This window comes from Enoplosus armatus, chromosome 10 (assembly GCF_043641665.1).
Source record: "Enoplosus armatus isolate fEnoArm2 chromosome 10, fEnoArm2.hap1, whole genome shotgun sequence".
NCBI classification, from domain to species: domain Eukaryota; kingdom Metazoa; phylum Chordata; class Actinopteri; order Centrarchiformes; family Enoplosidae; genus Enoplosus; species Enoplosus armatus.
Window position 1 is genome coordinate 25340733 of NC_092189.1, and position 26089 is coordinate 25366821.

The window sequence follows — 26089 nt, forward strand, 5'->3', positions numbered from 1 at the left end:
TCATAGGTGAGCTCAGTTTGGACCCATAAAGACTCCCAGGAGAACTGATGTCTGAAGGTCCTGACGTTAACTGGAAGGATTTATTGGTTAAAGATTATGGTTCCTAACCCCTGGCCCGTGGACCAGTGACAGACCATTGAATGTTCAAACTGTATCGTTGTCACTCAAAGTTGAACCAGGGGTCCAAAATCACTAATCAATCAGACATATTGATCGATCTGCTCGCAGTGCGTCCCATCAGTCTTTCGCATACAGATGAAATCTGATCAGCTGCAGCAGAATCAGTCTGACCTTTGACCCCGTCTGACTGCACAGATTTCATCCACCAATCAGACGTGGAGCTTTATGGCTGCTGTTCCACCTGTCCACAGACTCCGCCCCTCTGGTGACATCACAGTGCTCCTGATCCAACATGGAGTCCAGGTGAGGAGTCGTGTGATCCGCAGCTCGTCTCCAGAACAAAAACATTCATAAAAAAGAAAAGGTCGCTTCGCTGAAAGCGTTAGGAACTGAAGTGTATGCGGAGACGAGTTCAGTGAGACGAGATGCTTTAGTTTTATAAAAAAGGACATCACTACGAAAAAATGCATCAGCCGGTTTAAAATCTGCAGCGCTTCAATATAAAGTGCTTCATTACATTGTTACGTTTTTACAGTTTCTTATTAAAATATCGTTTTCCCTGGAGTGAAACCATAGTAAACATGTTACACGTTGGTAAAAATAAACATTTGGAATGTCTCTTTTTTTTAAGAAGTCCCATTGGCTGATTTTGGTCAAGCTGAACTCGTCCCCGGAGCCTGAAACAGGAAACGAGTCCACATGGTTAAAGGTTTCATGCTTCTTCATGATGATCAAACAAACAGGATGGAGGATGACGGGTGGAGACAGTGAGGGGGTTCTGAGAGGAATGGAGGTGAGAGTGAAGCATCATGGGTAGTCAGGTGGTAAAACCAGGAGGCTGAGGACTGAGGATCAGTCAGACCAGTCAGTGAGGTCCTGAGTCCACCACCACACCAAACTGAAGGTCTTTACGTCTTTATTATCGTTTGCTTTTAATATTTAATTACTCAGTTAATGTTTTTATTCTATACTTTCATTTTCCATCGTCATAAAGGGATTGTGAGACAACGGGCCCCTGGACACAGATATGTGAAAGACCTCCACCCCTCCTACATAGGAGCAAGACCCCTAGACTGAAAGAGACACAAAACCAAGGAGTCTCTTTGTGGTGGTTTTGAGTCTTAGATCATTTAGATCTCTACATTTAATCATTCAGTTTGCTGTTAAATGATATTTAATGTGAACTGAAGGTCGGATTAACAGAAAGACTGAAGCAGCTGAAACATCAGACAGATCACATGTCTTTCAAACTCTTTTCTTATTGTATGTATACCCTGATGGGGGAGGGGGGGGGGGCTTTGTTGTGTGTCATGTACGTATGTATGTGCATATATATGGATATTTATGTATGTGTACCTGTGTGTACTCTCATCATTATACTGTATTCCTCCTGTGCTTTAATGACTTGACTCTCGAAATGATAATCGTCGCCTCCTCTTCTTATCAGTATGTTTGAAGGCTGAGAGCCGCTGTGTCCCGTTTCCCTTTATTATTTATACATTGTTCAAATCTTGAAAAAATAAAATGCATAATATTATTATTATACTTCATGTAAATTTCATTTCCCTACATCAGTGATTGTAGGTGATGTTTGGGGTTTATACTACTGCGGACAAAGAAAAGACACTGTTTTATGTTTGTTTTAAAGGGTTTCTACACCTCCACACCACCAGGACTACAAGTCCTCTATTTACTTATTCTTTGCTGGTTAAATTCAAACATATGGAGTCTAAAAAATATCCACACATATCCAGACACACAACGTGTCTGTTTATTTCAGGCTGTAAACTGCCTCCTGGAGGTGGTTTGGTTTAGTGGAAGCAGAGCAGGAAGCTAGGACCCAGCAGATATCAGTTCTCTGAGAAACAACTTTAATCAAACAGAGCCATCGAAGTCCTGAAAGATTATATGTTTTTTATCTTGTGGGCACAAGATCCATATCTGACTTTCTTTGACTTCTCATTGAATCAGAGAGGAGCAGCAGGAGGCCTGTCACTTCTTTAAAAGTTCCAACGAATTCCAACTAACATGTAATTAGTTTGAATGAATTTAAAGTGATATATTGATTTTTCATATACAGTGAACCCTCGCTATAACGCGGTTCACTTTTCACGGTCTTGCTACTTCACAGATTTGCATCGTGCATTGTGTTCTGCATTCTGATTGGCTAAACAGTCTCTCCGCTTCTTCTCTACCTGTGCGTCAATAACGTTGCGGTTTAATATGTACACGTACGTAAAACAGCTTGCCAAATTTACGTTACGTACGTGCAAATTCTCTTGCAATTTCAAGTTTCTCTAAAACCCATAATGTCGACAAAACGTTCTGCACCGACAAAGGCACCTGCGGTCGGGCCCAAAAGGCAGGATGCAGCGGCTCAGTCAGAAGAGCAGTGAAATACACGTGAGTCACTATTTGTCCGACTGTACTTTGTATTTTTTTTCATAATCATTTTTCATTTTCTCCCGTTCGAATCCAATTACTCGGGTCGCGGTGGGGCGGTGCTGATCTCCGCAATTTGAAGCCTTCAGTTCACATTGATGATTAAAATTATTATTTGACAGTACAGTAGTTATTTGTAAAAAAAAAACAAAAAAAACGTTTATACAGTACTTTTATTTGTTAAACAAATGCTTGGGCCTGTAAAAAGGGTTTGTTCTTTGGTTTCAATGTATAATAGAGTATTTAATTGTATAATAGAGTATTTAATTGTATAATAATTGTAAAAAAAATAAAGGTTTCTACTTCACGGATTTAGCCTATCACGGGTTCTTTTTGGAACGTAACCCCCGCGAAAAACGAGGGTTCACTGTAGTGTAATGAACCAGAATCCGAAACATTCATGTTCATGGAAACACAAGAGGAGCAGAAACCTGAAGCCTCCATCAGTTTATTATCGGCTGAGTCCTTAAAGCACCGCGGTGACAAAATAAGGCCAAACACAAAAACACACAAACAGCTGCAAAATAAAGGATTCAAAGTTCATTCAAAACTTTTTAAATATAAAATAAGTAAAAAATAAAGTAAAAAAATGACACATAAGCAGAAAGTCAATGAAGGGTTTGGACCCACATGTTGAGGAAGAGACAGCTATGATGATGATGATGATGATGATGATGATGATGATGATGATGAAGGGAATGAGTCAGGTTAGCCTGTGTCAGTGTTCATCCAATCAGCATGCTCAGGACAGTGTGCTACTGTTAGCATGCGTCAGTTAGCACGTATCTGGTAGCATGTATCTATTAGCACATGTCTGTTAGCATGCGGCGGTGACGGCGGCTGATTTGGTGCTGGAGGGGGCGGGGCTTTGCGTGTGCAGCAGGCTGACGAACAGGAAGAGGGTGGAGGTGGGCAAGTAGACGCAGAGGAAGAGGACGACATCCTCGCTGAGACAGAGGACGAGGCCGTTCTGCTCGGTAAGCACCCAGTCCACCAGCACCCCCACCAGCAGGTAGTACACCTGGAACTCCTGAAGCTCCTCCCACTCCCCCCTGCCCCCATCCAGCCCCGCCTCCTCTGACGAGCTCTTACGCCTGGCCACGCACCCTCCACCGCCACTGTCACTCACCATGGGCTTCATCTCTGCCCCCTCCGACACTGCCTCCTTCACCCGGCTCCGCCCACGCTCCACCGCTCGCTCCAACCGCCGGCTGCTCTCCACGAATTCCTGCAGGGGCAGGACCACATGCGGAGGGGCAGGGGATAAACAGGGAAGAGTCCACATTAAACAAAGAGAAAGGCAGGAGACAGAGAGGTGGAGTATAAATGTGTAGGTGGACAAAAAAACAATTCTCTGCAACATGAGGCTCGATGGACTGAGGTCTCTGAGGTGCCTGAGGTGCTTGAGGTCTCTGAGGGGTCTGAGGTCTCTGAGGGGTCTGAGGTGCCTGAGGTCTCTGAGGTCTCTGAGGTCTCTGAGGGGTCTGAGGGGTCTGAGGGGTCTGAGGTCTCTGAGGTGCCTGAGGTGCCTGAGGTGCCTGAGGGCTCTGAGGGCTCTGAGGTCTTTGAGGTCTTTGAGGTCTCTGAGGTTTCAAAGGTCTTTGAGGTCTTTGAGGTCTTTATTTTTATATTTTTTCTAAATATCATGAAGTGGCCCTGTGTGTTCAGGGTGCTGCTGTCTCACCATCAGAGCTTTGTCCATGAAGAACTCTTTCCCCGGAGTGCCGTCATTGTACTTTGTGTCGATGGCGAAGCAGAGGAAGAGGACGTCCACCACGATCTCAAAGATGGACAGGAAGCAGTGAGCCACCAGGAAGGAGAAGAGACACACGATGATCAGAGGCAGCAGCCACTCGGCGTAATCCCGCTGGTAGTTCAGGAGGAGGACACCGGCAAACGCCGTCGACGTCACGATCAGGATCTGAGGAAACACAACGGGTCTGAAGACTTTTCTCTCTGATTTCATGATTCAGTCCATCTGTCCGTCCAACACTTTGGTTCAGGGTGAAATGTCATGTCATGTCCAAACACTGTGTGAGCCAATGTGTTGTATAACATCTTCATTTATTTTTCAAGAGTAAACAACCAGCATAACAAACCTTTCACAATAAAAGCCTGAAAGTGATTTATCAGTTAAGGAAAGCTTTTAATGTAAAACCAGAGCAGCAGGAAGTGACTCTGAATGATCAGCAGCCCCAGGGAAGCACTCTGATTGGTTAAAATATAATTACCTTTCAACTGAAAAGCTTCATAATGAAAGGTGGACAGCTGGACTCGTTGGTCTCCATGATCTTTCCTCTAGCGCCACCATCAGCACATGTTCAGCACCACCACTGTTCAGACTTTGTAATGAACTCTGCAGTCTGTAAGGGGCACTAATAGGACTACTCTGTCAGTCTGGTTCTTTACTTGGTCATTGGGATCAGAACCAGATCAGACCTGGTAGGAAACACCAGTCCGATCCTGTCTCACTGTCTCACCTTCCCCAGGAAGAGCACGAAGTCTCCGACGGCGTTGATTGTGGCGACGCGTAGAGCGTTTTCCACCAGGATCACGAAGGCGTCTCGTGCAGATGTGCAGAAACTGGTGCTGTTGATGGCTGTGGCTGCATATGCATTCTGGGAAATAAAAACACAGGTGAGCGTGTCACGATGAACACAGGAAGAAGAAGATGAGAAGCGGTCTGTTTGTTACCTGATTGAGATAGTTGAGGCACTTCTCCAAACACCACAGACAGCAGATACAAGTTTTCAGCAGACAGCGAGCACACGCGTTCTCCTAAGACACATCATCAGAAGAAATCTGATCAATAACCAAACAGGAAACCAGGTGAACCAGGCTCAGGACTGTGACCCAGCAGGACCCTGGTGTTCATAGAGTTCACTGTGTACCTTTCCTTTGAGCTGGTTGTGGATGTACATGAGGATGAGTCGGGGGATCTTGACCAGTGTGATGATGAAGGATCCCTTAGCGACGGTGCCCAGGTGATACCTAACCAGCCTCAGGACTGAAGACAGGATCGGGGTCACCGGGAGTCGGTTCTTGTCCCTGAAACACAGAAGTCCTCATTAATCTGGTTCTTTAGTTTCTTGAGCTTGTTCCCTGACTGGGGTTCATGTTAACTTTGCTCTGTTGTAGACATTCAGGGGAAAAACAAGCTGCTCCAGCCTCCTACAGCTCTTTACATGAGCCTGGCTCTGTCCAAAGGTAACAAAGTCCACAAGGGATGTGCAGGTGTGGACTCACCTGGTGAAGTAGTAAGTGACCACGGCTCCAGCCACAGTCATCTGCTGGCAGGCCAGGATGAACTCAGTGATCCAGACCAGACCCACAGCGTGGTACCAGGTCAGGTACTGCAGAGGCCCCGTCAGTCTGAACTCCGTCAGACCTGTCTCCTCATTCTGGACCGGGTTCCCTGCAGAACCACACAGACACGCCCATGTCATATTTTCAACAACTTTGTTTTTCCTACTTCTATTTAAGGGCTTATCAAGTTTTGGAAGTACAGTTCCCATAATGCTTTGAGGGATGTAAACAGGAAGTAGAATGTTGCCATGGATTCAGTGAGTTAACGTCAACCTGAGCTCCGTTCTTTTGTCTATGTTTGTTTCCTATGGTGGCCCTGAAGTGCGACACTGTTTTTGCCGTTGTGGTTTGCACTTCAGGGCCACCGTAGTTTCCTTTTAAAGTTCTCTGAATCAGCTGTTTCACCTCTCGAGAAAAAAAAATAGAAAAGGATGTAAAACTTAACATTTGTGTTGTCGATGCATGAAATCAGATTTGTCGTTTCTGATCCTTCTGATTAATAAAGTTGTATTTGAGTCTTAAGAAGAAACTCGCAACATCTTCAAACTGTTTTCTTTGACTTTCTATGATTTCACTTATTTAAGAATCTGTTTTTACTGTTTCTAATCATAAAGTTGAAGTTGTGTTGATTTCTTTTGTTACTGGACAGTTTTACTTCTTCAGGTCTAAAAATAATTCTAACAGACAGAAATGACACAAATACGTTGTGATGTTTGAAGAGTTAAACTGACCGGTGGTTCCCAGGAAGAGCAGGACCAGGATCCAGTAGATCCAGAAGAGCAGGAGGGCGAGGAAAGTGACGAAGGGCTGCAGGGTGAGGAGGGGGAGGTGGATGAAGACTTTCCCCGCCACATGGAACAGAGCGATGGTCAGAGCGACTCGTTTCCTCATGAACAGCATCAACAGCAGCAGGATGATCTGAGTTAGCAGAGGAGATTCAGGATCAGCAGATTCAGGATCCAGAGGTGAACAAAGTATAAAAACAGACAATATGATTCTGCTGTTACAGTATTTGTCACAGCTGAATTTCCCCTCTGAGGATCAATAAAGTCTCAACTGATCTTAAACACAAGGTTTTCAGCCTCTGATCTTTCTGCCTCATGTCTCAGCAGCTTCACCCCCAAACGTTTGTAACAGCAGATATTCGTACGGTGAAAACGGTGGCAGCGACGGCGTAGACAAGCAGCGCCTGTCCGCTGTCTCTGCTGACCTCCACCTCCTCCTTTGCCTCCTCCTTCATCACTTTAGTGGTGGTGTCGTTTCCATACAGCCTGTGGTCAATGTAGAGCCACCAGAGGACGCTGGTCCCCGCTGGAACAATGAACACACTCAGTCAGTCTTTCAGTTCATTAGAAAAAGACAGAATGAGGTTTTAAAACTGAACGAGATACAATTTCCTTCTGGACTGAAACCAGACTAACATTTCAGCAGAGTAAACAGGAAGTGACCTCACCGAGGGATCCAAGGACAACCAGTGAGGTGAGGATCCAGACCAGAACGGCCGAGATGTAACGAATGATCACCATGAGGATCATAGAGAGGACTGACAGACAGGGAGACAGACAGACAGACTTGTTTCCGTCTCACTCTTTAGGTCACGATAAACAACAAAGATCATGTTCCAGATTTAGTTTTGATGAAAATAAAAACTTGTTATAGCGAAGATCAGGACATAAATATGGATCCATTTATCATTTACTGGACACACTGGAGAACAAATCCTACTCAGATCCAGAAAATGACTTTAAAAACTGAACAGATGGCTGATCTGAGGTCAGTAAAGACATAGTTGGTTCTCACTCAGAGCAAGGACACACAGTCCGATGATGATCTCTTTACTGGCAGCGACGCCGGCGATCAGTCGGTGCAGAACGCTGTTATCACCAACAAATGTCACCACGGCCTCCGCAAACTTCGCATAACAGGAAACATCCAGCGGAGTGCAGCGGTTAAACACCGGCAACGGCTTACTGAGGACACACAGGGGTCAGAGGTCAGAGAGAAAGAGGAAGTTCATACTCAGGCTGGGGGGCCAAACAGTGGACGTACCTGGGTGGAACAGGAAGTTTGGGACATTTCAAGAACCTTTCAGGTAGACCGGGATATTTATGACCCGCTAACTCGTAGGAACACAGCTCCGAACCTGAAACAGAACATAGAGGGAGAAGTGTGATGAGATCATCTTCATCAGCTCCAAGGACACGTGAAGCTGCTCCGTCCGACATGTGAACAGCAGCTGCAGGAGTCAAACATCTGTAAGAGTCTGTGGAGTACCACTGTGGTCCAGATCAGAGTCAATAGACTCTCGCAATCACTGTGAATGTGGTGAAACTGTCAGCTGATCAGTAAATATCAAAGAAACAGAGTCTTCATCACAGGGTTAGTCCTCCAGAGAGCTCCAACAGGTTTACACTGTAAAACAATATAATAAGAAATCAAAAACAAAAAGGGATTCAGCACTGTAGTCAGGCTGACAGAGAGTCACAGCTCTATTGAGCCATGTATTCCTATAACCCTCAGCAGTAATGGCTTCATGAGCTTCTTTAATGATAAAATTCTAACTATTACTACTATTGCCCCCTGTCCTCAGGTGGTGCCTTACCTTCAAACACAGGAACCTAAGGAACAGCTGTAAAACCTGATATATATTTAGAGAGAACCTGCTCTGTATGTAAAGTGTTGAGATAACTTCTGTTATGATTTGGAGCTATGTAAATAAAATTTAATTAAATAGAGGAGGTGGTAGGTTGATTTTGTTACCTTTGGACAGAGCTAGGCTAGCTGTTTCCCTCTGTTTGGAGTCTTTATGCTAAGCTAAGCTAAGTGTACAGACATGAGAGTCAATCATCTGACCCTCAGAGAGGAAAAGAAGAGGATTTCACTAAATATTGAACTGTTCCTTTACAGAAAAAACAGATATGAAGAAAGTGCTGTCCAAATAACTTAAACAGGTTGTTGCTGTAAACAAACAGGTGAACAGGTAGACTCAGGGTGGACAAAATAAGAGAAACACCTCTGCCAGAGCAGCTCAGACCTCTCAGACTGGCCTCTGAAACTATCAAACAGCATCAGACTGAAAAACTGGCTCCTCTGTGTGTTTCTGTGACAGTGGCTCTTTTCATAAATAACATGGCTGCCAGAGGAGCTGTGATGTCACCTGATGAAAGGTCTGCTGTCACGTTTTCAACACTGAACACACTGAGTCACAGCAGCCATGATGGAGGACAAACGGAGCAGAGTGGCACCAACGATACAGGACTTAATGCTGCCTTTGTTACTGTACTGTGTGTGTGTGAGTGTGTGTGTGTGTGTGTCTGTGGACAGTACTGTATACGCCTGCAGACATTAAATCACCACCATGACGTGACAGCGAGCGTCCGGACAACTGATCTATAAGGAAGAAGTCAGTATGTTCAGTTAAAATGTCCCACGCAGTCATGGTGTCCCACAGGGAAGTAGACTTGGACCTGTAATGTTCTGCTCACAGGTCCAGACCGTCCATCAGAAGAGTTACCGGTGTCTTGGCCAGCTGATTGGCCCGCCGTGTCAGGCCAGAGCTCCAAATGAAATATGTAATTCAAAGTGAAAACAACACGGGGCGGCTACAGTCACTCAGACCTGTAGACCGTCAGCCCCCCTGCCGGCTTTTAACCTGATGGTGTGATCTAAACATCACACGTGATTGGTCGCAGCGCATACGCATCATCACAGCATGGAGTGCGAGTGGCCGAGCAATGTGATGTTGGAAAATGATGCTAAATGCTGTAAAATGACAGATACGTTCACCAGCAGGAGACACGGTTAGTGTTAAAATAAACATGTCAGCACGTCAAAATATCACAGCTGATTCTGTGTTTTCATAATCTGATGACATAAAAACTGCTGATGCTCTGTAGGAAAGCAGGAGGCGTGTCTGCATGTAAATAATGTTTCTGTCCGTGAAGGTTGAACAGCGCTATATAAGTGAGATCATTTCATTTCCAGTCGGAGCTCTCAGAATTGTTTCTGAGAAAACAAACATTCATTCCTGTTGCTTTAATCGCAGAAGTGACACTATCTCCTGAAAAGCAGTTTTTCTTTATGTTGCTGACATAAACAATAAAAACATTTAAACTAAACTGTCGTGAATGTGGAGATTGCAGTATGATCCCAGACTGACACCGAATCCTGTACGCAGACGATACAGTGCTTTACTACTAATGTCAGGAGGCTCTAACAGAGGATGTGGGAAGAACTTTGGGCTGCGATTCATCGTAAACGTCTTGATAATTACTGACGTGGTTATTATCTATGAGCAATACAGGTCTTCACAGGACCTGATCTGACATCTGAAATCTACCCGAACCCAATGTGCATAAATACATTTTCAAGAAAGAAGGACCTGATCAAAGAGGATCTGAGAATAATTAGACTAAACTCTGGGTTTCACCTTTCAGGCTACATGCAGGCTACTGCCCAACCCTCTGATAGATGGAGTTTGTACTTGCAGTCACTAATCAGGGATGAAAAAATACAGCAAACTCTTCTGCATGTTTTTTGGGGGTAAAAAAAACAATATCTCTTTTTTTTGCTCTCAATATTTCCCTGAAAAGATGCTTCTTAATTCAACATCAATCAAATATTCAATATTATATAAGACAGACAAAGACAGTTCTCTTTGTTGAGAAGATGCACATGTATGTATCTATCATAACATATATACATATTAAAGTTAAGTTAGTCTATGAAAATACAGAAATGCACTGTTTTTATTGGATTACCATGAATTTGAAAAGCATGATAACACACTTCATAATAAAGGTTATTTTCTAGATTGGTTTAAATATTCAAATGCCGGGAATAACATTCACATACTTTTTTTTTTTTACTTCTTTTGTTTTGTTTCTTTGATGAACTTCTGCAGTTTTCAGTGCAAGTGAGCACACTTCAGATTCCTTCAGAGTCTTTTCTACAGACTACATTTCCCATCAGCCCCTTTGTCCCCAGTCTAAATCAGGATGGAGGATTTAACCACAGCCTCTCTTCGTTTCTTTGCTCAGTGGTAGAAGAGACTCAGTGGACTCGCCTGGTCCATTCTGACATCAGGACACCTGTTCAGGTTTGTTATTAGTCATGTACCAGAGTGATGACCTCACCATTGAGCATGGCGAACCTCTTCAGGTCCTGGTAGGTCTTCAGCTCCTCTGTGGGACACAGAGACACACACAGAGCCATGGATTTTATTTTCCTCTGAACAATGTCGATGTTACAGGGATCCAAGAAGAAGACAAACCTGCAGGAGACAGAAAGCACAGGAAGTCACTAAATGTCACAGGTCAGACAGAGAAACAGCTGAATTCTTCTTCTGCAGTTAGTAGATGGTTGACTGAGCCCAATAGTTGTTTGATAAATCCTCCCTCAGGTAATTCTTTCAAATTAAGAGCATTCAGTTGTCACTGTCAGTCCTTTAATGTTATTTTACAGACAACTTTTCTCAGATTGAAAAGAATCAAATCAACCAGCAACAAGAAACTGCAACTTTTATTGTCATGTAAATACACACATGATTAATTATACTTATATAAAAATAAAATAAAATAAAAGCAGGTATTCAAAGAATCACCAGCACTAACAAATAGGCCTGGTTGTATTTCTTTTTTTTATGTCATTGTATTCTAATTGTGTCCATTTCCCAATTTTTATATGTGTTATGTTTAATGTACTTCTTTGACTCTCTTTGACTGATAAAATAAGCAACTGCAGGACGTCACTTTGGGCTCTGGGACGCTGTGATGTCTATGACATTTCATAGACAAATCGATTAATCGAGAAAAGCGTTTGTTGCAGTCCTGGACTTAAATAAAGTCTCCATGTTTAACATGTGATATAAACATAGTCTTGCCTTACCTGGTGAAAGACTCACACCAGAACAATTCAATTCAATTCAATTTTATCTATATAGCGCCAAATCACAACAAACGTGCCAGCCTGCTTCAAGGCCTCCATCATCATCCCCGTCCCCAAAAAACCAGGGCCCACAGGATTAAATGACTACAGACCCGTCGCCCTGACCTCTGTGGTCATGAAATCATTTGAACGCCTGGTCTTGTCCCACCTCAAATCCATCACGACCCTCTGCTGGACCCCCTGCAGTTCGCCTACAGAGCCAACAGGTCTGTAGACGACGCCGTCAACTTGGCCCTACACATCCTCCAGCACCTGGACTCCGCAGGATCCTATGCCAGGATCCTGTTTGTGGACTTCAGCTCTGCCTTCAACACGATCGTCCTGGCTCTTCTTCAGGACAAGCTCTCCCAGCTGAACGTGCCTGACCCCCCCTGCAGGTGGATCACAGATTTCCTGTCTGACAGGAAGCAGCACGTGAAGCTGGGGAAACACGTCTCAGACTCGCGGACGATCAGCACCGGCTCCCCTCAAGGCCGCGTTCTTTCTCCTCTACTCTTCTCCCTGTACACCAACAGCTGCACCTCCAGTCACCAGTCCGTCAAGCTCCTGAAGTTCGCGGACGACACCACCCTCATCGGACTCATCTCTGGAGAGGATGAGTCTGCCTACAGGTGGGAGATTGACCATCTGGTGACCTGGTGCAACAGCAACAACCTGGAGCTTAACGCTTCAAAGACAGTGGAGATGGTTGTAGACTTCAGGAAGAGCGCAGCCCCACCCGCCCCCATCACCCTGTGTGACTCTCCAGTGGACACTGTGGAGTCCTTCTGTTTCCTGGGCTCCATCATCAGCCAGGACCTCCGGTGGGAGCTGAACATCAGCTCCCTCATCAAGAAAGCCCAACAGAGGATGTACTTCCTGAGGCAGCTGAGGAAGTTTAACCTGCCACAAACAATGCTGGTTCACTTCTACACTGCCATCATAGAGTCCATCCTCACCTCCTCCATCACTGTCTGGTACGCTGCTGCCTCCACCAAGGACAGACGCAGACTGCAGCGTATCATCCGCTCTGCAGAGAGGGTGACCGGCTGCAGCCTCCCATCTCTTCAGGACCTGTACTCCTCCAGGACCCTGAGGAGAGCAGGGAAGATCGCTGCCGACCCCTCTCACCCCGGACACCATCTGTTCGACCCCCTCCCCTCAGTTTCTTCCCCTCTGCAGTCAACCTGACCATCTTACATTGACCCCCCCCCCCCGAACACAAACACAACTTATACGTTATATTAACGTACATCACCCCTGTCCCCCCTGCGTTACATTAACGCACCCACCCCCTTCTGGACACTTTATCTAGACACTTTACTTTATTTTGGTCACTGCACTGTTTGTTATTTATCTTATCTTATTCTTATTCTTATTTTACCCTTTATATTCTACATATTTGTTATCAAAACAATAGCACCTTCAGACCACAGCAAATTCCTTGTAATGTATGTTACTTGGCAATAAACAGTTTCTGATTCTGATTCTGTTTCTGATTTCTGACTTTACAAATAGAGCAGGTCTAGACCGACTCTTTCTAATATTATTACAGAGACCAACAGGTCCCACCATGAGAAGCACTTTGGAGACAGTGGAGAGGAAAAACTAACTAACTGGACTTACTTATTATTATCTCCCTAAAGGTTTTATACCATTCCGATGGGAAGCCATCGACACCTGGCATTTTATTTGCTTTGCCTTGTTCATTTCTTCTTCTGCTATCTCCTGGGTTATTATTTTATTCTGCTCAGTTCCAACAGATGGCAAATCTAAAGATGTTAAAAATGTGACTCAGCTGTCTGGGGTTGATCATATAACTTTGTATAGTACATTTCTTCCAATTCCCAAGGTTGAAGGTCCATTTTTGTTTTAGAATCAAAATCGTGACTCCCCTACTAATAACACACTTCATCTTTTTATGAAAGTCTATTTAATCAGAATTTATTTTTTAATTAAAACCAACTCCTTTACTGGACACAATAAAATTGAAATAACTTATAGATAAGAAAGAATCATTCAAATTAGAAATAGCTGATTAAATATTAGAAACAATATCTGGTGGGTTTGTTGTGTGTCCTTGTTAGGATGATGTGTTTTTGTTTTGTTTATGTGAAGTGTTTATGAGGTGGGTCGATGTGTATTTGGAAAATTACAATAAAATCATACAACAACAAAAAACTGGACCCATCTGAGTCAATTTTGTACTACAAATGACCAAATCTGAAAACCACCTGACGTGAGGCATTTACCCGGATCAGCTGCCCACTTTGTCCAGTTGGTAATCCAGACTGGAGTTTAAAAATAGAAGCAAAGACTGAGCAGAGGAGGATTAAAGCTGAGCAGAATGTCAGAATGTAGACGTGGGAGAGAAACTAAACAAACTAAACAAAGAGTCTGCAGTGAAACCTCCTCACCCTTCTTCTCCTCCAGCAACAAGAATCTGTGACCACAGTGTTCCTGTCACCAAACACACTCTCAGTATGTCAATGAGATCACCTGCATGTCATCTACCCATCAATCAAACTTGGTCTGTGCTTTCACACACGTTGGTGCAGTTCAAAGTGCTTTACAGACGACTGACAAACAACATTACAGCAAATGTAAATAGTGAAACAGTGTGAGGATAATTAACAGCAGAAATAAACATTTAATAATAAAAATAATAAAACAGATTTTCAAAAAATTGTCAAACGATTCAAATGTTTGAGGAATTATTTCAAATCCAACAGAGCCTCACTCATTTATTTTAAATTTCTATCATGTAAAACTAAGTAAGTACATTTACTCAAGAACTGTACTTAAGTACAATTTTGAGGTAACTGTACTTAGTTGAGTATTTCCATTTAATGCTACTTCTTCAGCAGTACATCTCAGAGGTAAATATTGTACTTTTTATTGCACTACATTTTTCATCTTTATTTACATCTTTAGTTACTTTGCAGATTTTATTTTTACATATGACTGTCGAGCTTATAAAACAATATTTAACATTTGCTAAAATATAAATTGTTAAATACTAAACAAGTGATTTCCAACCTTTTAAGCTTGTGAATCATTACTATTAAAATCAGAGTATAGTTGTGTCTGTTAACAGTTTCACCAAAGAGACATTTCTCCTCTAAACTTCTCAGATGGTTTAATTTCAATAAAGAGTAAAGTCCAGAAACTGAAAACAGAATCAGAACTGTGTTTTTTCTTCTTTCCTCTCCCATTAATGAACTCCGACCCCTAGGTTGAGAACCACTGGACTAAACTGGCTAACTGTATATAAAGTAGTTAAAACTAGCTTACTGTATATAAAGTAGTTAAAACTAGCTAACTGTGTATAAAGTAGTTAAACTAGCCAACTGTATATAAAGTTGTTAAAACAAGCCAACTGTATATAAAGTAGTTAAAACTAGCTAACTGTGTATAAAATAGTTAAAACTAGCTAACTGTATATAAAGTAGTTAAACCAGCTAACTGTGTATAAAGTAGTTAAACTAGCCAACTGTATATAAAGTAGTTAAACCAGCTAACTGTGTATAAAGTAGTTAAAGTAGCCAACTGTATATAAAAGTTAAAAATGCATTAGTATTAACAATCTAATAATGTCAGATAGAATCAGATATAAGTCACAGGAGACATTTTACTGCAGAACCAGTACTTCTACATGAAGCTGATAATACTTTTACTACTATGTACTTTTACTGCTGATACTTGCAGTACTGTCTCTGTTATAACCTCTCTGTCGTCCTTATATTTCTCACAGTATATTAACAACCGAGGTTCTACGAAGTGGATTCATCTGGTCCCCCCTGGGTGCCTGTTCTGCCTGTGACTGTGTCCACTCAGTCTGTACATTGTCTCTCTCGCTCTTTCTCTCTGGGTCTCTGTAAATAATTTTATTGTGTTTCGATGTTTTGTTTGCAACCTTTTAATTCATTTGTTATACATACATACATAAACACACAATTTGATGTAAAGCTCTCTGCAGTGCATTGTATGTATGAAAGGTGTAGAAATAAAGTGTATTATTATTACTATCATTATTATTATTATTGTTAAGTGTATTTTCTTCTGTTTTCCACATCTGACCTGTACGTTGCTTTGGACAAAATTGACTTTCAAATGAATAAATGTAAACTACAGTGATTGTGTGTTGCGCTCTCAGCGCTGCCAAAACGCAGGTGACTTACACTCAAGACTGCACCTGAACGCATCCTGTGTAGCCACAGTGTTGTCACTGCACCGCAGCTCCATGCTGTACAACAGGGCACTAATGCTAATAAAAGTGATTGAGTGTCTCAGTGTGATGATGTCACACAGCAGAGTCATTGTACAGTAACAGACAGATACAGCTGGTACTGACACTCTCTGATGCTCTATGTCTCTCACACTCTCTCTCTAAAGTCTTTTATCCCAAGTGAAGTGGCCCTTTTAAACTCAAAGATCTGCTCCATAGTATTTCATTCGATGTCTTATGCTTCTCTGGGCTGTACCTACGTAAAAAGAAGTCAGAGTAAACATTACTGCTTTACATTTTTAAATGGGAAGGGGGGGTGCTTTAAGAAGATATATGATACTGCTGTTGAATTAAAGATCATCTTAATTTAACAGCAGTATCATATATCATCTTTAGATTGCATTAAATGTCAACGTGTACACTCGTGGAACAACATCAGCAACATGAGCCTTGACGTCCAAACCAACAACAAATGATCTTCTACACACAACCTGTGAATGCAACTGATTATCAGTTCTAAATATAGCAGCACCTCCGTCACTGTAGGTTTACTAGAATTAACCAGAAGAGACAAAACTGAGCTGCTGACAGAACACACAGTTAATCAGTAGAAATAAATCAATAATCAGTATCTGTTAGCAGCAGAGCTAACAGATCTCTGCTGTGAGTTAAAGTAGGTCTGAACACTCGTCTCCATATTTCATCAGCTGCTTGTGTTCCTGCAGGTAAAAATAGGCTGACGGACAGAGGTGTGTGTGTGTGTGTGTGTGTGTGTGTGTGTGTGTGAGCAGGTCTGCTGATGAGTCACTGCTCTGAACAGTCTGTCAGCACAATCAACAATGCACACTCCCACAGGACTTGAACGCACCATGTGTTCAAGTGCCAGGGTGAGCCAGTTAAACAGTAAGACTATGGCACTACAGTAGCAGTACAGTAATACTACAGCAATACTACAGTAATGCAATAATACTATAGCAATACAGCAATACAATAATACTACAGCCATATAGTCATGCAATAATACTACAGTAATACTACAGCCATACAGTCAACAAACACAGAGAAGCTCAGAGCAGCTGATGACCAGTTTACACCATGCAGCAAAACAAAAGGAAATACTACAGTAACACGCAGCAAAACACTCCAGTGATATACCAGCAATACAGTACAACTACAATTGAAACACCACAAATACACAAAACGTAACACAGTAATACACGAAATACCACTGTCACACACTGAAAAAAACTAAATATACCACCATTATACACTAAAAATGACATCATTATACACAAAGAAATACCCAAAACACTGTTATACACCACATCCCACTGTTACACAACAGCCTCTCTTCAGTGTCTGTCGACTGCTGAGTTCACACAGGAAAACCACAGGTGGAGCTAATAACATAAACGATGGTTCACTTCCATTGAAGTGTCTCAGAAACCCAAACAGTGGGCCATCAACACCTGAACCCTGGACCTGACAACACTAAAGGGAATGCAGCCATAATTCATGTTATTAGTTACCCGTGATTTTTGCAGTGAAAATTGCTTTTGCAGGATGGAAGTCACTGGACCTAAAATGAGTGTTGACACGACTTCTATGTGTCTGTTGAGCATCTGAAATAATTGAAGTGCTATTTTTCATATCAAAGTGATTCTGTTGAAAGCAGAACCTTTAAACTTCCCTTAAAATGACACGATCAAAGGCTGGGAATGATGGAGGTGAAGATCTCATCTTTCCAAAACATTTTTCCACTGCGTACTCTAAAGCAGAAGAACGAGTGTGGGCAGCTCGTCATTAGTTTCAGAGCCCAACAGACTGAATGATCCAGGAGAGACACGAGACTCTCCTCTGTGTGTGTGTGTGTGTGTGTGTGTGTGTGTGTGTGTGTGTGTGTGTCTGTGTGTGTGTGTGTGTGTGTGTGTGTGTGCACGCGTGTGTGTATATATATATACCAGTATATATGGTATACCAGTAGTTCACAGTACAGTGGGCAGCACCAGTGACCTAATTTAAAATCAGACTTACTTCCTGTCGGTGTGGTCGAGGCCACTGAGCCTGACGCCTTCGATCTCCTCGTTGCGCTGACCGCAGGTGTTTCCGTAGCTGTCATATCCAAAGACGAGGCGAGCGGCGCCGCCGGTGACGATGGTGAAGCCGCAGATACTGCCCTGCAGGACAGAAAGACGCCGACTGTTAATGAGGAAGCTGGTTTCTGAGACAGTTTCATAAATCCAGTCATTTTACTCAGTTTACAGTTTGAATCAAGTCTGCAGGAGAAACACCTCACAGCACAAATAAGACTCACAATATGTTGAAAGGATTTTTTTGCAACTAACAAAAAGTTAATTCTGGATTAATGACTTTCTGATGAATCCATCATTTAGTCTATTGTCCATCTCAGTCTCTCAAAGTCCAACATGGTGTGTTCACATGTTCACAACCCAAAGAGATTCTGTTAGTGATATTACAAACTGATCATCTGCCACACTGGAGAATGAGATGACACTTTGGTTCATTATTAATTATCAAATTGCAAATGCAAACAAGCTAACATGCACACAATGACAATCGAACCAAGAAAATATGAATTGTCACACACGTACACACACACACACACGTATAGTAACAGTGTACCCCTCAGGAAAAATGGTCACGACTTGTTTTTAACAGTGATTTGTGATTCAAAACAAAAACTGGCTCTGAAGAATGAATGATGAACCACATGTAAGTATTTAACATGTTTTTATCAACAGAGCTGCAAAATGAATGTTTTTAAAATGAAAGAAATAAAGTGTGATAACCTTAAAATGTTTAAATAAACTGTTCTGATCATTAAACTTTCATCTTCTCTATTTCTGTCCTCAGTTGTAAAATCAAACCGTTTCTGACCAATCAGATCTCTGGCTCTCTGGCTCTGTGCAGTCTAATGAGCCAATCAGCTGTCTGCTCTGCTCTGCTGCGTTCACTGTCTGCAGGAAATCAGGCAGAGGAGAGCAGGAAGACAGAGTGTGTCTCATTTATGTTTCATGTCTCCGTTTTTAATGTGCTGCCGACGGATCAGCTGCTTTTATGTTTCTAATCAATCAAAATATTTTACTGCCTGTTTCCACCTGAACGTCTTCAGTCAGTGTATCAGCTCTACACAGAAGTGACGGATTCAGACTCGATTCATCCGTTGGGTAAAGGACTGAAACTTAATCAGCGACTAAAAATGATCAGTCTTTTTAGTCATTTATGTAAAGAGTTTTTACGATAGGCTGATTTGATTTTGTGCTACAACTAAACATTGTTTTCATTATCGATTATCTTTTGGGTCCTTAACCTGCTGCAGGGGTCCAACTCCAGAGTAGGCAAACCCCCCCAGACTTGAATATTCCCACCACCATGTTTCACTGTTGGTTTGATCCACTGCGGTATCATTCTCTCTCCTGCTCGTCTCCTTACATACACCCTTCTGTTACTGCCAGAAATCTCGAATCTCTCTAGTAAAATGTTGGTATTTCACTGCCACACCTGGACCACTGCCACACCTGGACCACCAAAACGTATAAAATGTGAAGAAACAATGCAAAAATATTTATTCACGTATTATTTCACCATGATGTCAGCCTGTCCACCGTGATGTCAGCCTCAGCCTGTCCACCGTGATGTCAGCCTCAGCCTGTACACTGTGATGTCACCTTCAGCCTGTCCATCGTGATGTCAGTCTGTCCACCTTGATGTCAGCCTGTCCACCTTGATGTCAGCCTGTCCACCGTGATGTCAGCCTCAGCCTGTCCACCGTGATGTCAGTCTGTCCACCTTGATGTCAGCGTGTCCACCGTGATGTCAGCCTCAGCCTGTCCACCGTGATGTCAGCGTGTCCACCGTGATGTCAGCGTGTCCACCGTGATGTCAGCCTGTCCACCGTGATGTCAGCCTCAGCCTGTCCACCGTGATGTCAGTCTGTCCACCGTGATGTCAGCCTGTCCACTGTGATGTCAGCCTGTCCACCGTGATGTCAGCGTGTCCACCGTGATGTCAGCCTGTCCTCCGTGATGTCAGCCTGTCCTCCGTGATGTCAGCCTGTCCTCCGTGATGACAGCCTCAGCCTGTCCACCGTGATGTCAGCCTGTCCACCGTGATGTCAGCCTGTCCACCGTGATGACAGCCTCAGCCTGTCTACCGTGATGTCAGCCTCAGCCTGTCCACCGTGATGTCAGCTTGTCCACCGTGATGTCAGCCTGTCCACCGTGATGTCAGCCTCAGCCTGTCCACTGTGATGTCAGCCTGTCCTCCGTGATGTCAGCCTGTCCACCGTGATGACAGCCTCAGCCTGTCCACCGTGATGTCAGCCTGTCCACCGTGATGTCAGCCTCAGCCTGTCCACCGTGATGTCAGCCTCAGCCTGTCCACTGTGATGTCAGCCTGTCCACCGTGATGTCAGCCTGTCCACCGTGATGTCAGCCTGTCCACCGTGATGTCAGCCTGTCCACCGTGATGTCAGCCTCAGCGTGTCCACCGTGATGTCAGCCTCAGCCTGTCCACTGTGATGTCAGCGTGTCCACCTTGATGTCAGCCTGTCCACCGTGATGACAGCCTCAGCCTGTCCACCGTGATGTCAGCCTCGGCCTGTCCACCGTGATGTCAGCCTGTCCACCGTGATGTCAGCGTGTCCACCGTGATGTCAGCGTGTCCACCGTGATGTCAGCCTGTCCTCCGTGATGACAGCCTCAGCCTGTCCACCGTGATGTCAGCCTGTCCACCTTGATGTCAGCGTGTCCACCGTGATGTCAGCGTGTCCACCGTGATGTCAGTCTGTCCACCGTGATGTCAGCCTGTCCACCTTGATGTCAGCCTGTCCACCGTGATGACAGCCTCAGCCTGTCCACCGTGATGTCAGCCTCGGCCTGTCCACCGTGATGTCAGCCTGTCCACCTTGATGTCAGCCTGTCCACCGTGATGTCAGCCTGTCCACGTGATGTCAGCCTCAGCCTGTCCACCGTGATGTCAGCCTGTCCACTGTGATGTCAGCGTGTCCACTGTGATGTCAGCGTGTCCACCGTGATGTCAGCTTGTCCACCGTGATGTCAGCCTGTCCACCGTGATGTCAGCCTGTCCACCGTGATGTCAGCCTCAGCCTGTCCACCGTGATGTCAGCCTCAGCCTGTCCACCGTGATGTCAGCCTCAGCCTGTCCACTGTGATGTCAGCCTGTCCTCCGTGATGTCAGCCTGTCCACCGTGATGACAGCCTCAGCCTGTCCACCGTGATGACAGCCTGTCCACCTTGATGTCAGCCTGTCCACCGTGATGTCAGCCTCAGCGTGTCCACCGTGATGTCAGCCTCAGCCTGTCCACTGTGATGTCAGCGTGTCCACCCTGATGTCAGCGTGTCCACCGTGATGTCAGTCTGTCCACCTTGATGTCAGCGTGTCCACCGTGATGTCAGCCTGTCCACCGTGATGACAGCCTCAGCCTGTCCACCGTGATGTCAGCCTGTCCACCTTGATGACAGCCTCAGCCTGTCCACCGTGATGTCAGCCTGTCCACCTTGATGTCAGCCTGTCCACCGTGATGTCAGCCTCAGCGTGTCCACCGTGATGTCAGCCTGTCCACTGTGATGTCAGGCTCAGCCTGTCCACCGTGATGTCAGTCTGTCCACCTTGATGTCAGCCTGTCCACCTTGATGTCAGCCTGTCCACCGTGATGTCAGCCTGTCCACCGTGATGTCAGCCTCAGCGTGTCCACCGTGATGTCAGCCTGTCCACTGTGATGTCAGGCTCAGCCTGTACACCGTGATGTCAGCCTGTCCACCGTGATGTCAGTCTGTCCATCATGATGTCAGCCTGTCCAACATGATGTCAGCCTGTCCACTGTGATATCAGCCTGTCCACAGTGATGTCAGCGCGTCCACAGTGAGGTCAGCGCGTCCACCGTGATGTCAGCACGTCCACCGTGATGTCAGCACGTCCACCGTGATGTCAGCCTGTCCTCCGTGATGTCAGCCTGTCCACCGTGATGTCAGCCTGTCCATCATGATGTCAGCCTGTCCACCATGATGTCAGCCTGTCGGCCATGATGTGGGTGAGTCCGTTTTAAAAGTGACATCACGACCACATTTCACCAATCAACACCTCTGTTTACTGTTTACAGTTGTTGTTATTGGCTGTCAACAGCACAGTAAACTGTCCATAAGCTCAAGTGTCCCAGTCAACTTGACACACCATATCTTAAAGCTCCATTCACTTCCACTGACTCATCTTTAACCAATCAGCCAATCAGTTTTCAGGTGATCATAAAGTAAAGCAAATCTTCCAATCAGCTTCAGTGTTCACAGCAATGGCACGCTCTTTGTTCAGGAAATGATTCTCTAGTTGATGATCAAAACCTTCAAATAGCCATTATTTTCATTATCGATTAATCTGCTGATAATTTTCTTGATTAATCGATCGTTTATAAAATGTCATAAAATAGTGAAAAAAAACGGTTTATTTCCTGAAGAGGAACACGACCCTGTCGTTCTGTCAGTTTATTGAACATCCTCACAGTAGAGGAGCTAATGTTCTCTTTGTTTGCTGATTAATGTTCTCTTGATCTACTAATCGATTAATCATTTGTTAATGCTCCAGTCTGCATGCTGTCAGACTTCAATATCACACAGATATTAAAGAGAGTTATTAAATCAGAGTTATTGATGGATTATTATATGAACATCACAGTGAGGATCAGTGCGGTTACCATGCCGACGCAGAAGACGGTGAAGAGCAGGAACCAGGGCAGGTCTGTGCAGCTCCGGTCCTCCAGCGGTCTCCATTCTCTCTTTGTCCTCTGAAACACACACAAACACACGGTCACACCGGGAGCAGAGCCGGGCCTTCGGGACCGGGCCGAGCCGAGTCTACTCCTCCGCCACTCAGACACTCAGCCTGTCCCCGGCCTGTTAGCTCGGCTCGGCCCGGTTTTCATCTCTAATCAGATCACACAAAGCTACATGTTCAACCGGAGCGCCTGTTCACGCTGAGCGGTGCGGTGACAATAACAAAGCGGTGACATGACGGCCCCGTTAACAGGCCCCGGTAACCCGCCTGTCCCCGGGAGCTAATTGGATTATGGCTCCTGGCTTTAATCCCAGCTCGGCCCTCTCTGCTCCCCGGGACCGGTTTCCCTTTCACGGTGAAAAAAGAAAACAGGCACCGGTGCACTTCAGCAGAGCACCGGTGATGGAGGAGGGGGAAGACGGTACCGAGCCGATCCGGGCCGTGCCGTTCTTACCTCCGCGCTACCGCAGCATCCCATTGCAGTCAGGGTGGACGTGCCCGGAGCTTCACGGAGCTTCACGGAGCTTCACGGAGCTTCAGCTCAGCAGCAGCGGGGTCTGGAGCCTGACAGGCGGGGGGAGGAGACGGACAGCCCCGTGCGCTCTGCCTGCATGCACTCACTGCGCAGCGGCGCGATCCCGGAGGCCGAGCCCAGAGCGGAGACGGTCCCGACGGTCAGACTGAGCGGTCCGGCCCGCTGAGCATGCTACTGTCGGTGGCTCCTCCAGTTACCGTACAGAGCGGGGATTAACGGCCGAGGATTTGTCCGCCACACTTCCTGGTGGGCCGTCAGGTGCCGCGGCCATTCATCTCATTGCGCATGCGCAATTAGTGCCCGTGCCGGCGCGGAGGAGCTGAACAAAAAACCTTTTTACCGGCGGAGCTGACGGCGTAGTACCCGCTCTGACCACTGAATGGAGTCTAATGACAGAGTGGCGCTGTTTCCGCTGCTTGGGAGCAATTTTACAACTTTATTATGAAAAACAAAAAACGTATCAACGTGTTTATCTTGTAGTTTTATTCTGAATTCTCACAGATCAGCGTGTCGTTGCTTCGTATGACGCCCCTGTTTCAGCGCTTATGTACTTGTAATGGAGTATTTTTACTTTGTTGTACTGCTACCTTTACACAACCGAAGGATGTGAATGCAGACAAACCGTCTCCATAAGAATTTGGACTTGATTTTAAAATATCAGAGTTTGTAAGAGACCAGAACCAGAAAGTCATTCACAAAGAATACAAATCATTTACTTTAGCAGAAGTAACAATGCGACAGTGTAGAAATACTCTGTCAAGTAGTATCATAAAGTAAATGTACTTTGTTATATCCCAGCTCTGTATTTCCACTGCCTGACCAGTAAAACCAGCTGCTGCTTTTCTTTTACCTTTTTCCTGAGGCGAACCTGCTGCTGAGAGCCTGAGGAGAGACGCTTAGGGTCCATGTTCCTGGAGAGACCTGGGGAGTCCTGGGGAGTCCTGAAGAGTCCTGGAGAGTCCTGGTTTTCCTGTCAGACTGAGGACAGCAGCAATGTGGGTCTGATCAGCCTGCAGAGAGGACAGAGAGCTTTTGTCTTATTGTTTACTGTTGTACCAGGCTGAACACTGAGTGTGTGTGTGTGTGTGTGTGTGTGTGTGTGTGTGTGTGTGTGTGAGAGAGAGAGAGAGTGAGAGACAGAGAGAGACAGGGGGAGAGAGAGACAGACAGGGAGCGAGAGACAGAGAGAGAGACAGACAGACAGACAGGGAAAAGGGAGAGACAGAGACAGACAGACAGGGAGAGAAAGAGACAGAGAGAGAGAGAGAGAGAGAGAGAGAGAGAGAGAGAGACAGGGAGAGGGAGAGACAGAGACAGACAGACAGGGAGAGAAAGAGACAGAGAGAGAGAGAGAGAGAGAGAGAGAGAGACAGGAGAGAGAGAGAGAGACAGACAGACAGAGACAGACAGAGAGAGATAGAAACAGACACAGAGACAGAGAGAGAGAGACTGTAAACAGAGAGAGAGAGAGGGAGAGACAGACAGACAGAGAGAGAGAGGGAGAGAGAGAGACAGACAGACAGACAGACAGAGAGAGATAGAGACAGACAGACAGGAGAGAGAGACAGACAGACAGACAGACAGAGAGATAGAGAGAGAGAGACAGACAGACAGAGACAGACAGAGAGAGATAGAAACAGACACAGAGACAGAGAGAGAGAGACTGTAAACACACACACAGACAGAGAGAGAGAGAGGGAGAGAGAGAGACAGACAGACAGACAGACAGAGAGAGATAGACAGACAGGAGAGAGAGACAGACAGACAGACAGAGAGATAGAGAGAGAGAGACAGACAGACAGAGACAGACAGAGAGAGATAGAAACGGATACAGAGACAGAGAGAGAGAGACTGTAAACAGAGAGAGAGAGAGGGAGAGACAGACAGACAGAGAGAGACAGAGACAGACAGAGAGAGAGAGACAGAGAGACAGACAGAGAGAGAGAGAGAGACAGAGAGACAGACAGAGAGAGAGAGAGAGAGAGAGAGAGAGAGACTGTTAACAGAGAGAGAGAGAGAGAGAGAGAGAGAGAGAGACACACAACACTTTATTTACATACTTCACATATTTACAGACAATGACCTCCTGACATGTAGTCTTATATTCTGTTGCTGAAGTCAGTCTCTGAATGCAGTTTTGTTTTTGTCCACTAGAGGTCAGTCCAACACAGCAGCAGCAGAGAGCCTCAGTCCTCTTCCAGCATCTCTGCAGCTCTCAGTGTTTTTGTGTTAAACTGATCAAACAACAGGTTTCTCTGATCTGAGGTCGGATGTTTCATACTGAGACAGAAACAATCAGAAACTGTGTGAGCGGCTTCATGTTTCATAATTTCTTCACTTCTTCAGACACTTGGCGTCCACAGGCGGAGCAGGGATTTGAACCTCAAACCTTCACACAGACACACAGATGATGTGATTGGTTGATTGTTATTGATCCTGTTTGATCTGTCCTGAAGCCTGAAAGAAAAGAAAAAAAGAGTTCTCCTGGAAACTTCTGCTTTCAGTGGATCTTTTTATATAAACAGGAAATCTGTTTGCGAAGAGAGACAGAACAGAGAACCAACAGAGAACCAACAGAGAACCAACAGAGATCCAACAGAGATCCAATGGAGATCCAACGGAGAACCAATGGAGAACTAACGGAGAACTAACAGAGAATTGGTGGGACATGAATGTGTAAAGATGGAGAGGGAGAGGAGGAAAGCTCAGTGCATCATGGGAAGTCC

General features: G+C 44.9%; 1 protein-coding gene across 3 annotated transcripts; it reads right to left on the bottom strand.

Moving 5' to 3' along the window:
* Positions 1-773: 773 nt before the first annotated feature.
* On the bottom strand, positions 774-24270 carry slc44a1b (solute carrier family 44 member 1b). 3 transcript variants are annotated; one of them, XM_070913016.1, is made up of 16 exons: positions 24214-24270; positions 22749-22838; positions 18056-18198; positions 11004-11140; positions 7918-8011; positions 7669-7838; positions 7322-7411; positions 7019-7179; positions 6600-6786; positions 5809-5977; positions 5454-5610; positions 5257-5340; positions 5043-5180; positions 4247-4483; positions 3692-3790; positions 774-797 (listed from the first exon to the last, which is right to left on the bottom strand). In XM_070913016.1, the coding sequence occupies exons 1-16, from the start codon at positions 24268-24270 to the stop codon at positions 774-776; spliced, it is 2037 nt and encodes a 678-aa protein (XP_070769117.1). The 3 variants fall into 3 exon arrangements, with proteins under 3 accessions (XP_070769117.1, XP_070769114.1, XP_070769116.1); XM_070913013.1 differs by lacking the exon at positions 774-797 and having other exon boundaries at positions 2819-3790; XM_070913015.1 differs by lacking the exons at positions 774-797; positions 24214-24270 and adding an exon at positions 23283-23306 and having other exon boundaries at positions 2819-3790.
* Between the last annotated feature and the right edge of the window lie 1819 nt (positions 24271-26089).

What these genes read in the sequence shown, in the direction of transcription:
- slc44a1b (XM_070913013.1), bottom strand. Translation starts at nt 24,270, where the DNA reads ATGGACCCTAAGCGTCTCTCCTCAGGCTCTCAGCAGCAGGTTCGCCTC. An exon ending in TCGCTGCCACCGTTTTCACC is followed by an intron (nt 6,787 to 7,018) that starts GTACGAATATCT and finishes CTGCTAACTCAG; the next exon opens with ATCATCCTGCTGCTGTTGAT. An exon ending in ACAACCAGCTCAAAGGAAAG is followed by an intron (nt 5,341 to 5,453) that starts GTACACAGTGAA and finishes GATGTGTCTTAG; the next exon opens with GAGAACGCGTGTGCTCGCTG.